At 43.2% G+C, this 15,050-nt stretch overlaps 1 protein-coding gene across 1 annotated transcript in view; it reads right to left on the reverse strand.

The window, feature by feature from the left end:
• The window catches only part of uqcc1 (ubiquinol-cytochrome c reductase complex assembly factor 1), an 86,469-nt gene that overhangs the window by 27,679 nt on the left and 43,740 nt on the right, over positions 1–15,050 (reverse strand). The window contains exon 6 of the mRNA XM_068000227.1: positions 14,525–14,633. Coding sequence (XP_067856328.1) covers positions 14,525–14,633 — 109 coding nt within the window. The remainder of the gene's footprint in view (positions 1–14,524; positions 14,634–15,050) is intronic.

Here is a 15,050-nt window from a genome sequence, read left to right on the forward strand (position 1 = left end):
CCTTGGAAGCATATCCCAGCCACCTTCAGGCAAACTTAGCAAGCCAAAGAACACATTCTGATGCCTGATAAATGAATATTTCTGCTAAATTAATATTCACGGAAAACCCAAACCATTTGCTATCTAAACCGGTTATATTCCTTCCTGTTAACTCAGTACTGCCCCTGTGTAAATTTCTGGTGCAGTTAAACAAACAGCTCAGCAGTAGGTTACACATCGTACCACTGTTTCAAGCCTCTGACTGTTTGTCCTGAAACATATCCCACATGGCTGCTGAAATAAGTATATTTCTGGCTCCTCACCAATATACAGAAAGTTAAAACTTTTTTTTCCTAAAGTTTGAAATAGTTTACACCAAACTTTATAAACTTTTTACAGGACTTGAAAAACGTACACCAGAGAATTAGCTGTGGACTGATCACAAACTTAGTATTTCAGTGTGAATCACTGGTATAGCTTTCTCCCAGCAAAGGTGGTTTGTTGGCTTACAGGAACAGTACAGGCAACTTGTGTCACTAAGTCAGAAGCAGACTGACTGCAGTGTACCAGAGTTAAACTCTCCTTGCCAGTGCCTTGAGAGAGCAAAGAAGCTGCCAATTAAAGGGTAACACAAACATCCTAGGAGCCGTGAAAACCGCAGTCCTTCTTGACGGCTGCCGTGCCCTCTGAGGCTAACAGCAGCTTTATTGCTGTACCCTTCCCGTCTGAGTAAAACTACAGCCTCTCCCCAACCCCCCCACCCCACCCCCTGGAGCAAGGGGCGAGTGGTGCAGAAGGCAAGCTGGAATACATTACAAGCAACAGCCAGAGTGCCAGCCTCCAACAAGGAGGGAAAACATTGCCTCATTAAATAAACTGACAAAAAAAAAGAGCAGAAATAAAACAACGCACAGCACCAGCTCTTAAAAAATACGTAATTAAACACACGAGAAAAAAAAAACCTTTTTAACCCTGTAATAATTTGTTCAAATACTAGTTTACTTTTGTTGTGGAGCATTCCACGGAAACACCATCTAAAATGTTGACAGGAAGAGTGCAGTATTAGTTACCGAATGGAGACTACACTTGAACTTGATTTCCTTGTATTTTGAATTTCCAATCAAAAATCCTAGGTTTCCGTGTCCATAACGTCAAGTTCAGGGATCACAGGGCAAAAGCAGAACCTTACCCAAGGAGGATCAAGTTGGTGGCACATCACCCACAAAACTGTCGTACGTTCAGCACTTTGGACTCAACAGGTAAGACGATGAGGAAAAACTGCGTCATTGTTAAGATGAGTTTTGTTTTTGAAGAAAAATCACTGTAAGCTTTCAAGTTTAACCCTTTATTGGCACAATTCTTGAAAAGAAAGAACTTGCTTTGATATAGCACCTTTCAGGTCCGAGATGTGCTTCACAACCAATGAGTTACAATTGAAGTGTAGTCACAGTCATGCGGCAGCCAATTTGCACCTAGCAACATCCCACGAATGAGATAAATTTAAATAAATTTACTAGAATAGTACCAGGAATGAGCGACTTCAGTTGTGTGGAGAGACTGGAGAAACTGGGATTGTTCTTCTTAAGAGCAGAGGAGGTTAAGGAGAGATTTAATAGAGGTGTTCAAAATTACAAGGGGTTTTGATATGAGTAAATAAGGAGAAACTGTTGCCACTGACAGGAGGATTGGTAACCAGAGGATACAGATTTAAGATAATCGGCAAAAGAACCAGGGGGGAGATGAGGAGAGTTATGATCTGGAATGCGCTGCCTGAAAGCTTGCTGGAAGCAGATTCAAGAGTAAATTTCAAAAGGGAATTGGATACATTTGCAGGGCTATGGGGAAAGAGCGGGGACATGGGACTAATTAGACAGCTCTTTCAAACAGCTGGCACAGGCATAATGGGCCGAATGGCCTCCTTCTGTGCTGTATGATTCTATGAATGAGATAAATGACCAGTTAATCTGTTTTGGTGGTACTGATTCAGGGAGGAATGTTAGGGAGGCACCGGGAGAACTTTGAATCGTGTCATGGCAAGTTTTACATCCACCTACACAGGTAGTCCGACATCTCCCCCAACAGATGGGCAACTCCGACAAAGCAATCTCGGTACTTGACTGAAGTATCAGCCCGCATTATGTGCACAAGATCAAGTCCGTGAACTGAGGCTTCATCACTTTCCAGCGAAGAGTCAGGAGGGCTACCATTGAGCCAAGCTGACACCAAACATGGATTGGAAGTGTCTAACCAGCGAGAACAGTGCACAATAAGGTAGCTCGACAGGACTGAGCAGCGCTGACAAGGAATCTGCATTAGATTGAAAAGTGCAGAATACAGGGAATAGCTACAGATCAACAATCATTCAGTAGACTGAATGGTGCAATGGGCTGACAAGTCTCCTGTGGACTAAGCAATGCAATATATAGGAATCTCTATGGCTGCACAGTTAGAGGCTTAAGACAGTAAATTGCACATGGGAGCTTGGTGGAATAAAAAAAAATGTTCGACGAGTTAAAATAATCAATACAGGTTTCCGAGGGGTGTTAGAAACTAAACCCTCCAAAAAAACAAAACCAGATAAATGACCTCAAGTTATTCTCAAGTCTTGATCAATCTTTCAACTTTAAAAAAAAATCTACACACATATGAAACTTGACTAAAACAGTTGAAAGCGCTGAGGTCAGGAGCTCCTTGTGTTGTTTATACAGCTGTGTCAATTTTCGATTCCCAAACCTCACCGACAAGTTTAGCTCAAGCTGCCCTGATTAACTTAGAGACTTGCAAAAAAAAACTGAAAGAGGGGAGCCTCTCACTAACAGCTTTGGTAAGCGTTTTGTCCGCGCCTCAAATCTCAGAGAATTCGATGACCTAAATTCAAACAAACATTAGCTATCTAATAATGGTTGCCATATGTCTGCACTTGCGCTGCCGTCTATATTGGGATCAGGGTTTGTTACCAGAACATTTTAGAAAGGAGCAACTTGGAAATTTTCTTTTGAAATCCCTATTTTTAAAACTCACTTTCACTGAGCTCCCCGACTAACCAGGAAGAGGACAGTCCTTGCTCACTGTCAATCCAGAAATGGAGACAGACAACAACAACTTGCATTTATATAGCACCTTTAACGTAGTAAATCATCCCAAGGTGTTTTACAGGAGCAATTATCAAACAAAATTTGACACCGAGCCACATAAGGAGCTATTAGGACAGATGACCCAAAACTTGGTCAAAGAGGTAGGTATTAAGAAATGTCTTAAAGGAGGAGAGAGGTAGAGAGGAGGAAAGGTTTAGGGAGAGAATTCTAGAGCTTAGGGCCTAGGCAGCAGAAGGCACGGCCGCCAGTGGTGCAGCAATGAAAATCAGGGATGCGCAAGAGGCCAGAATTGGAAATCGCAGAGATCTTGGAGGGTTGTAGGGCTGGAGGTGGTTACAGAGAAAGGGAGGGGCGAGGCCATGGAGGGATGAGTTTTTAAAAATTGACGTGTTGGTGGACCGGGAACCAATGTAGGTTGGCGAGCACAGTATGATGGGTGAAAACGACTTTTTTTTTTGAGGTAGGATATGGGCAGCAGTGTTTTAAATGGGCTCAAGTTTACGGAGGGTGCAAGGCGGGAGGGCGGCCAGGAGAGCATTGTTTTTAAATCACCCACCACTCCCTCCCAACCAAGATACAAATGACCACTTGTGTTTAATTCTACATATAGTGATCCAGTCTGAGGACACATCCCATAAAAGCAGAGCAGCTCACTTGGAAATGCCTAGAAGCTGGCTGGGTTTGTCTTAATAACAAATGTTCCTCCAGGAGATGACACAGGCAGCAGAAATGAGAGTTTTCAGGCACTAGTTACCACAACGAGCAAGAACATTCCTTTTGCATCTGGGGCAATGACTCACATCCAGCCCAGACCAGGATTGAAAATACCTCTCTGGGAGCCATAAAAATCCTAAGTGAAAGGAGATGGAAAGGCAGTCTCAATTCAGCTCCTGTTGGGCACGAGTCCACAAGCCTAACTGCCCATAATTTGGCACCAATGGGCAATTTCACTCAGCGTGGCGATAAAGATGGCCACTGTGGGAATTGGAAAATTTCTACCTTTTTTCTGACACGGAGTTCAGGCAGATTGCTGTGTTGGATTGGAGGGAACTTCCAATCTGCATCCAACATGTACTACAAGTTGCATTGGGGGGGCTGTCACTGCATGCAAAAAATGGAAAAGTATTCCATTCTACAGCACTGGGCTGAACGATACCAAAAATAAATTCAAACAGGTTCAGTGCCATTCTACAGTGAGGCCTGTTGCCAAGTTGGCAGCACAATCATAGCTGCCAAGTTAATGTGGTCATAAATACTCCCCCTTTAAAACAAAGCTGCACTGTTTCGTATGCTACAGGCAAGAAACTCTTTGGAATATCCTGGTCCATATATAGTTGACCTCTACCCCAATGGCAGGGGTGTTACAACTGACCGTGGTTATTTTCTAACCCAGAGTAGTATTGACTGCATATCAATCATGTTAAGTGTCTCCAGCCTTTGTAAATGCATATGGTAGCCGAACTATTTTGCTACCCATGTGTGTGGTATAAACTAACCGAGATTTGGTCTTTCCGATGACACTTGGTAAGTTTTGGTTCATATAACTCCCAATTCATTATTCTACAAGTCCACAGACAACTATTATTCCAAGCGATGAAAAATGCAGAATTCCTTCATAGCTCCAGGCAGTTTGTCAAAAGAGTTTCAGTAAAGTCTAATGGCAAGTGGGAGATATTTTCATACTGTGAAAGGAAACAGAATGATAGATTTTGCTGTTTCAAACTAGTATTTTGAGCTGATATAATGCTAGGATGAAGCACTAGAATTTCAGGCTTGTCACTGGTGTTCATTGTAGTGGGAGCAATTTCATGATGAATTACAAGTACTACACAAGAGATCACAGGTTATGAATGAGAAAGCCATTCGGCCCACCTGGATTCATCGATCCTGAACAATCCAACATTCCCCCCATTACAGTATTCAATTATTTTTTTTTAATGATTTCAGGGGTTTCATCTGCACCATTTTATCTGGAAGTCCATTCCACGTGTGGATCACTCAGTGTGTGAAGATCTTCCTGATTATCAGCCCTAAATTTACCTTTTAGTAGTTTGGACCTGCGATTTTAATTTAAAAGGAATATTTAGATCAGCCATGATCTTATTGAATGGCGGAGCAGGCTCGAGGGGCCGATTGGCCTACTCCTGCTCCAATTTCTTATGTTCTTATGTTCTTATTTCAGAGATGCCTCTTACATTCCCATAACTATCCTATATGCCTCCTCTATAGGATCACCTCTCAGACACCATCTTTTCAGGCTCAAAAGCCTAAGTTTCTCTAGTCTTTCCCCATCATTCAGACATTTGATCATAGGGATCAGTCTTGTGCCTCTTTTCTGTACTGCCTCCAGTGCTTGAATGTTTTCCTTGTGCCACTATGGCCTGAACTGGATGCAATATTCAAGGTGCAGCGCATACTGAAGCATATTGGTTTAAGACCAACTTTTCCCAATAGCGTATTGGTGCCAGCAACAACACTGGTTTGGGAGCTGGCCGGGACCAGTGGGCGACAGTCACAGTGCTTCTTGGGGACATCTAAGACAGAGGTTTTCAAATTTGTTTGTGTGGGGGACCCTGTACAACTATCGACATGTTCATATGGACTCCCACAAATAGTTACACATCCTCAGGAATTCTCTGTCCTAACTTCTGAAAGAGAATGTCAACTGCCCAAAGGAAGATAGTGCTTTTACTGCAGAAAACAGTTCCTTATTTGTATATAACAATAGAAATAATGTGATCAGCAGCACATAAAAAATATGGAATACAGCATTCTCAAGACTGTTACCAATTCGAGTCTGCCACAGATCCCTTGTCAGGTTCAGTGGAATCAGTCGCTCCCGTAAGTGGTCTGAGCATCATACTTTTATGGACGTTGACTCATACCGCCCTATATCTACTTGTGTGATAGAATAACCCGAGAGGAAAACAATACCCTCTTGTGACCTGGATCAGATATTAGTGTCTTTCGCAACAGCAACATTTATGATTATATTCATTTGGTTTAATCTTTGAGTAATGATAGAAAATAAAGAAATGCCACTTCCCCACATCAGTGGGTTGTCTTACTTGGCTTCAACAAATTGTCTTCTAATTATCTTCCAGCATTTCTAACCTCTGCCTCAAAAGGTCCTTACTGCTTTCCCTTTAACAGACTTGACTGTGCTTTCTGTCTTCCTGTTTCAAACAGCCTGTCTCTATTTATCTCTTCAGCAACATAAAGGGATCAAAGGGCTTTTCAGTATAATGGGTGCAAAATTTTCTTCGATTACCTAGACAAACTAATGAATTGCTGGTTTAGTCTCTGGAGAAAATATTCACCACCTGTCATCTAGGTTCCTTTTTGAAAAAAATAATAAACTAATAACAATACACATTGCTTTTAAAATCCCAACATCAAAAATAACTTCACATCCAAATCCTTTCTGTGGAAAATTAAGTCAAAAATCCTGAAAGGGGACAGAGACACTGTGAGCTCAGGGCATGCATAGGACCATAGGAACAGGAGGAGGCCATTCAGCCCCTCGAGCCTCTTCTGCCGTTCAATTAGATCATGGCTGATCTGTATCTTAACTCCCATCTATCAGCCTTGTTTCCGTAAACCTTAATACCTTGCCTAACAAAAATCTATCAATCTCAACAGCTTCTTGAGATTTCCCGATTTCCACTACCCTTTGTGTGAAGAAGTGCTTCCTAACAGCACCCCTGAGCAGCCTAGCTCTAATTTTAAGATTACGCTCCCTTGATCGGCGATATACCTGGTCCCAGGTGGATAGAAATCTGATCAGCTCATGGACCCTGGGGAACCCAATTTGAAAATTTATGAACTAACGTAAAGAACAAACCCAATTAGACCAGCCAGGCACACTTCTGTGGTTTCTGTTAGTGAACAATAAAAACCAAGAGGAGTATTTTATTTGTAGAGTGAATGTCAGGTAGATGACAAGGTTTGGCAATACTCTTTCCATGCATTTGCAAATAAGTGCTTACAGTAGACTGCCACATCAGTGTGCAAAGTTGTATCTGATAATTGTATAATGCAAATTATGATTTGTGTCTGTATTAATTAACAATACAATGGTCAAAACATGTGAGAGGGAGGAATAATGATCATGGCCTTTCCTGCTGTGATTCCTCCCATGAATTAGGATTTTCAATATTCTTCCACTGATTTTAAAAAAATTTACAGAGTGCCAACATGATTGCAGGAAGTGGTGTGGAGTTATGGTGCTGATAGGGCTAGGGATCTAAATAATGTGCACTCACTTAAAGCCGAAGCACATGTTGAGGACTGTATCTCTACTGATGCTGAATCAGTTCCGTCACATTGCCAAGCTCAGTAACCATGCCCCAGGGGCATTTTCCCAAAGGGTCAGCACGCAGAACTATTTTTTTAACTAAAAAAAGGGGGAGAATTGTCAAAGTTCAGGATGTGACACATTCACGGCTGCCTCATTAATCTAGGAATCACACTGATGAGGTGGGGGGAGGGAGGGAAAGTGAGTGGCACAGGTTGAAACTCTACCCATTCATTCCTGGGACAAGTCCAGCCCAGGCTGAAAATCTCTGTGTGCTGGCTGCAAAGTACCGATTTGAAAGGAAAATGAGCCAGTTGCAACAAAATGCTTAGTGAGCATAAGACCACAGAACAAAAACGGCCCAGAATTTATCAATATAGCAGCCTCACTCACAAAAGCTCATAAGAGGTGGCTATTGTGGGGAATGCAAATGTCAGTGGGTGGGGGGCTCCTCAGAGGGCAAAGTGAAGTTGTGTATTTAGAATACAGCAGAAGGAACTTTGCCTTTTGTAGTACTGAGGGAATGCTGCATTGTCGGAGATGCCGTTTTTCGGGTGAGACATTAAACCGAAGCCTCGTCTGCCCTTTCAGGTGGAGGTAAAAGATCCCATGGCACTATTTCGAAGAAGAGCAGGTGAGTTCTCCCTGTTGTCCTAGCCAACATTTATATCTCAACCAACATCACGAAAACAGATTATCTTGTCATCATCACATTGCTGTTTGTGGGACCTTGCTGTGCGCAAATTGGCTGTTGCATTACCTACATTACAATAGTGACTGCACTTCAAAAGTACTTCATTGGCTGTAAGGCGCTTTGGGATGTCCTGAGGTTGTGAAAGGCGATGTATAAATGCAAGTTCTTTCTTTCTTTTTCAAGTACATTTGATGCTTACAACACACACAGCAATAAACCTAGAATGGTTCCATTTCCTTGACGGACCCCATCTTCGACCGGGGGGGGGGGTTGGGGGTGCGGTGGAATGCAGAAAAGAATTCAAATCAACGCTCTCAATAACATCCTGTTCCTCTCACTACAGAATATTTTTTCTGTGCAGTTACCAGGTGACTGTTACGGGGCGAGCAGCAGTATTGTAAACACCGAGCCCGCGGGTACTAAAGACAAGATTGGGAATAAAGCAAACCTTTACTTAAAGTGGGGTGGGGGGGGGGGTTGGAATATATATCTTGCACGATCACCCAAAATTGCCCTGTAGATAAGAAAACAGCAGCACAGGCAAAAAGGGCAACTCGAAGAACGAACCTCAGAGGCACATTTAAAATGAACACCACATCCTGGCACAGCTGCATGAGGTTACTGGCAAAGCAGCCCAGCGACGGTGAAGGAATCACTAACACTCCAAAGTTTTGTTTGGATCAGCTTATTTTGGTTTGATTTTTTTTTTACAGACCATATTTCAGAATGCTCTGGTGTTAGTGAAGGACCCCTATTGTGCTGCCATATTGGAAACATGCATTTTAAAAGAACGCAGACTGGACGAGCTGACCTCGATTTCCAGGGAGGACAACTAATCATTGAGAATGCTTTCATGGAAAACTGGCTTCCATTTTTATAACTGCTCTTTTCATTCTAGTCTGTACTGCACAGATGGCAATGGAGAGTTTTGACAATTTGAATTCAGTTTAAAAAAGAAATCAGGAAATTAAAAGCTGATATCAGTAATAGTGACAGTGAAGTGGTCGGATTCTCGTAAAATCCCAACTGGTTCATTAACGTCCTTTAGGGAAGGAAACCTACCATCCTTACCTGGTCTGGCATATATGTGACTCAAGACCCACACCAACATGGTTGACTCTTAACTGCCCTGTGAAGTGGCCTAGCAAGCCACTCAATTATCTCAGGGCAACTGGGGATGGGCAATAAATGCTGGCGTTTCAACACAACAACAACAACTTGCATTTATAAAGCTCCTTTAACGTAGCAAAATGTCCCAAGTCGCTTCACAGAGCCGTTATCAAACAAAATTTGACACCGAGCCACAAAAGGCGATATTAGGGCAGGCGATGCTTGGTCAAAGAGGCAGGTTTTAAGGAAAGTCTTAAAAGGAGAGACAGGCAGAGGGGTTTAGGGAGGGAATTCCAGAGCTTAGGGCCCGGGTAGCTGAAAGCACGGCCGCCAATGTTGGAGCGATGAAAATCGGGGATGTGCAAGAGGCCAGAATTGGAGGAGCGAGGAGATGTCGGAGGGTTTTAGGGCTGGAGGAGGTTACAGAGATAGGGAGGGGCGAGGCCCTCAACTTTTGTTGTCGTCAACCGAACAACAAAAAAGAGATCAGCAGCAGCCTGGGTGGTAGGCAATAAACAGCTCTCGTGTCTCAATGAAGAACATGTTTAAATGCCGTGCACAGAAACAGCGATTTGCTGACTGACCTTCCGCCCACTCAGTTACTGCTGCTTTTAAAATGGGCAGCTGCACCAAAGCCCCGGCATCACTGGTTTCTCTTTTTAAAAAACTCAGCAATGAAAGCATAGCTAAACTTGGGGCCCGCTCTGAACTGCACAGAGATAACGTCAAAGGCAGATAATGAAATGGAAACTGGCGCAAAGCAGAAGAAAAAGGGGAAGAGGTTTCAGCTAAGTCTCAGCTCAAATTAGGCTGAATGTTGTAAATAAATCCCCAGGCTCATCCTGGAAATACTTCCAGGTTGGGGAGAAATGTCAGTTTCCTCTGATGAAATGCACGGAGAGCACCCACAGTGCAGGAGTGTGACCTTTTGTGCATAGTATCTGATACGGTGGAGTGCTCAGGGTGAACAACAAACCCTTCATTCTGCTGCTGAGCTCATTGGGGTTTTACGCTTCTGTGCTTGCCAGCCTGCGATTATTCCCCTGATCCCTCCCAGCATCATTAAAGTGACTGGGCAGAAAATAGAGTCCAGAAATGGAAAACCCCAGCCAGTAACTTCACATCTTTCTGACTGGCAGACAAATAACACTCTGGCAGACGGAATATCTAGGCTGCAAACTACGAACCAGAAAAAATAAACACATAAAATGAACAGATGCAAAAGTCAAACAACAGCGGAAAGGTAAATCATAGTAGCTTTACTCAACTTACAGAATGTGTTTCTAAAACTAAACGCCTTGAAACTTGGAGCACGCAACTGTGCGGAAAAATTTCCAGGTGAAATTTGACATTCACGAGTGTTTCCGCCTACCCAACTAGTCGACTGTCTGTCAAAGCAGGTATGACCCACATAAACCCTGATAAAAGGATCCCAATTATACCCCCTCGATGCTTTGAAAGCTGACTTTGGATAAAAGATCAATAGGATTCCCAACACAATAGTCAAAGCGGTCAATCAAAATAGAGCCCACAGCCAACAGTCAACCTGACAGCCTTTTCTGATACTGTACTTTACACAGGATACAAAGCAACCCTGATATTAGATTTTTCCCCCCGATGATCTGACAATCCCAAACAACAAAGAAAAGAAAGAACTTGCATTTATATAGCGCCTTTCACGACCTCAGGACATCCCAAAGCGCTTTACAGACAATGAAGTACTTTTGAAATGTAGTCACTGTTGTAATGTAGGAAACATGGCAGTCAATTTGTGCACAGCAAGCTCCCTCAAACCTTAGCTGTGTCTCCTTTGTGCAGCCAGCTCATTAGTATTCAGAGCATCTGTCGTCTACGTAGACTTGGGAACTAACATTTGTTGGTCAGTTTACCTAGGCAGAGGTGACTCATCCGCCGTTGGAAGTGACATTAAGACACAATACAAATAAAAGTGTTCTCATGCACACTGTGCATTTCCAGCAAGCAATAAACAAATTAAGGCAGGTATCAGCTGACCAGCTATCAAAACTCCGAGAAATACTAAAAAAGTCTTTTACGATTATATGCAAAACACAACTTTGATCTGCAGAGTCTGCACCCAAAAAGAGAGGTTGACACACCCGCATTCAGAAAGCATTTTATGTTTCTTTATTTTTGAACACTTCTTGCTTTTCTTCTGCTCTATTTTGGTTGGTTATTAAAATGAGGTTTTTTTTGCTGCGATCGCGAGTGTATTGATATCACCAGAGTGAGTTACAGAAGCAGCCAGTTCAAGGAAACGGACATCAGTATGTACGTACGTCTAGTTGAGTCATTTCAACTGTGCAGGTTCAATCGCACTCCTGGACTAAGAAGCTCGTAACTTTCCTTAACTACATCAGCACATTGTATACACGCACTTTATTTAAAAAAAATTAAACCCCAGAAGTAGCAGAAAAGCAGTAATCGAATCTCAGGATTTAGGTGCCACTAAACTGAGTGTAAAATCTGTGTTTAGAAATGGGCATATGAGCATAAAACTTAGCGATTACTGCCTTGAAATCACTCCAGGATATATTTTTTTAAAAAAGACTGTAAATTTTATGGGGTGATTTCATTCTGTTTTGGCGCTGTGCAATAGCTCGCAGGGTGAATGCCAACTGCTAGAATGTTGCTGCTCCTCCACATGTGATAATGTTCACTGGATTAATGATCGCGGCACCATCACAAAATTGAGAAATTATTCCCAGTTTAGTACGAGAGAATTCTACAACACATATGTAAAAATAAAACAGATCTCCTGTGGCACTGCTCGTGATAAATTAGATGATCCCCTCTTCCATCCCCCAATGGCGGATGGATACCTCTTTCCCCCCTCCCCCCACCAGTCTCTTCATTCCAGATCTCTCTCTCTCTCTCTCTCTCTCTCTGTCCCCCAGATCTGTCTTCCTCCGCTCAATCTCTTTCTCCTTCTCAGTCATCTCTCCGCTACGATTTGCATTTCTCCCTATCTTTCCCTACCTGATCTGTCTCTCCCTTGATCTGTATTCCCCCTGCTCTCAAGTCCACGTGTTTCTGTTCCCCCGATGTCTCTCTTTCTGGGAACCTGCAGGCATGCCAATACAGTATCATAGCTATACTGGAGTAGCTTGGACATATATTCCTACATCACAACAGTAACTGCATTTCAAAAGTTCTTCACTGGCTGTAAAGCACTTTGACACATCTTCAGATCTTTTTTATAGACTGTTGTTCCTTCGTCATTGCTCATTAAATACATTTAAGGGGAAGCTGGATAAACACGAGGGAAAAAGGAATAGAAGGTTATACTGATTGGGTTGGATGAAGTAGGGGTCGGAGGAGGCTCCTGTGGAGCAGAAACACCAGCATGAACTAGTTGGGCTGAATGGCCTGTTTCTGTGCTGTACATTCTATGTAATTCAAAATCCTGGAATTCCCTGCCCAACATTTCCACATTCACCCGAGGAAGGAGGAAGCCTCCGAAAGCTTGTGATTTTCAAATAAAATTGTTGGACTATAACTTGGTGTTGTAAAATTGTTTACAATTGTCACCCCCAGTCCATCACCGGCATCTCCACATCATGGCTAACATTGTAGAAGCACCATCAACACAAGGGCCTCAGAGGTTCAAAGGCTCACCGCCACCACATTCTCAGGATGGCTAGGATGGGTAATAAATAAAATCTGTGCAGCATCGCCTATTATCGGAGAACAAATTTAATTAAAAAGTTGGGTGCCTTGGGTTGGCGGGGGGGGGCGGTGGGGCGTCGGAGTTGCGGACTGGGCCTCTTGTTGGGGTAGGAAGCAAACAGGAAGGCGGCTCGCCACGGGTCAGAACTGGGAGGAACGGAAGTAATTTAAAATACAACTTTAAATGTAACTGCAACGTACAATTGGTGTCCTGGTTGGCCTGCAGGGGCTGGGAGGTGCAACTTAGAGGTGCAGAAGCACCACCTAGTGTTGGGAGGACTGAAAGGCAAGTACCAGGTACCAATTGGTAAGCAGGCATTACCCAAAAGTTATGCAGGCATGACAAAGTGTATCAAAGGATTGTGACACAGGAACTGTGACAACGGAAAGTGTGTGCAGTCATCAGACTTTTAATATATTTTAGATATAGATGAATCACTGTGGCTCTGCTGAGCAGTAAGGTGTGCTGTTTCACAAAAATCAACTAACTAAGCAATGCCTTGAACGTGCACTCTAACCCACAGCTTCACAGAAAGTCAGCCCCCATCGCTTAGCACTAGATTCCATCTGTACTGAAGTCTGCTGCAGTGCGCAATTCAATTATTTGCCAGCTTTACTTTCCTAAGTTTGATGTTTTCAGTGATTTTAACAAGGTGAGATTTGTCAGTGCTGTGGAGCCGGATTGCTTTTTGGCACCCAGTATCAGGATCCCTAGCCAGGTATAGCATGGACTGGACGCCCTGCAATGACAATGCACCTTAACTTCAATCAACAGAACTGCACCATCCTACTGTACCAATGAGAAATTTTCCATTTCCCCACAGCAGCTATTTTTATGACCGTTCTGAGCGAAGCTGATGGATGCATGGTATGTATTTACACGCTGCGGACTCACACCTACAATGGGTTGAAAATAGTTAGTTATATTTGTGCTAACCCTCGCATTGGTAAGAAAATTGGCCGGGAGGGTGAACTGGACAGCACAATGGATAGACCACTGCCCCTTCAGCTCTGGAACACGGTTCAAATGGTCCACCACATGATTTTCTCGTTGCCAGCTGTAAGGGACTAGAGCAAAATAAGTCGGGGCTATCCCGACCCAGTTCCCAGTGGTCCAAAGACCGCAGCATACAAGTATCCATATTCAGCACATCTCTGAATCATAGAATCTTACAGCACAGAAGGCGGCCATTCGGCCCATCGTGCCTGCTCCTTGAAAGAGCTGTCCAATTACTCCCAATCACCCTGCTCTTTTCCCCATAGCCCTGCAAATTTTTCCTTTTCAAGTATTTATCCAATTCCCTTTTGAAAGTTATTATTGAATCTGCTTCCACCGCCCTTTCAGGCAGAGCATTCCAGATCATCACAACTCGCCGCGTAAAAAAAATTCTCATCTCCCCCCTGGTTATTTTGGCAATTATCTTAAATGGGCTTACGGTCTATCATCTGCCAATAACGAAGTTCTGAAAAGCAGGATGGGGTTTCAACATGGAGTAAAGTATCCCAATGTACATATAGTCAAATATTTCTCTTGATTAATCAGTCACTGGAGTGACTGGTTCTCACGAGCTACACAGTCGCGGGTAACACGCAATATTTTGCATGACCGTTATGTATCAAGAGAAAACATCTTCCAGATGTGTTACAAGACTGCTGACTTACCCCCATTACTTTACCCCGTTGTTCCAGGTCCTCCCACATGGAGTGCACAATGTACTTGCACATATACTTCCCCTCTCGGCCTTCCTGCTTCATACGCACCAGAGACATCCTGCAAAAACAAAAAAAACAAAGCTTGGCTCAGAGGCACAACAATTATCCCCCTGAGTGACTATGCTTGGAGCAGAGTGCTTTATTAAAACATTTCACGCTGGTCAAGGTGAGGGATGCCAACTACAAGGAATGAATAGGGCCTTTCGCGACCTCAGGACGTCCCAAAGCGCATTGCAACCAATGAAGTACATTTGAAGTGTAGTCACTGTTGTAATGTAGGAAACGCGGCAGCCAATTTGCACACAGCAAGATCCCACAAACAGCAATGCGATGAAGACCTGTTAATTTGTTTATCTAGTCATTAATTCCAATGTTTTGTAAATAACCCATTTTGCTTGTAAAATTCCCTGTTCTGTGTTCTCTGCCCTCTATTCTGCAATACCAACCGGTTCAAAAGGCTGCTACATATCGTGAC

Source organism: Heptranchias perlo, chromosome 19 (genome assembly GCF_035084215.1).
Source record: "Heptranchias perlo isolate sHepPer1 chromosome 19, sHepPer1.hap1, whole genome shotgun sequence".
Classification (NCBI taxonomy): domain Eukaryota; kingdom Metazoa; phylum Chordata; class Chondrichthyes; order Hexanchiformes; family Hexanchidae; genus Heptranchias; species Heptranchias perlo.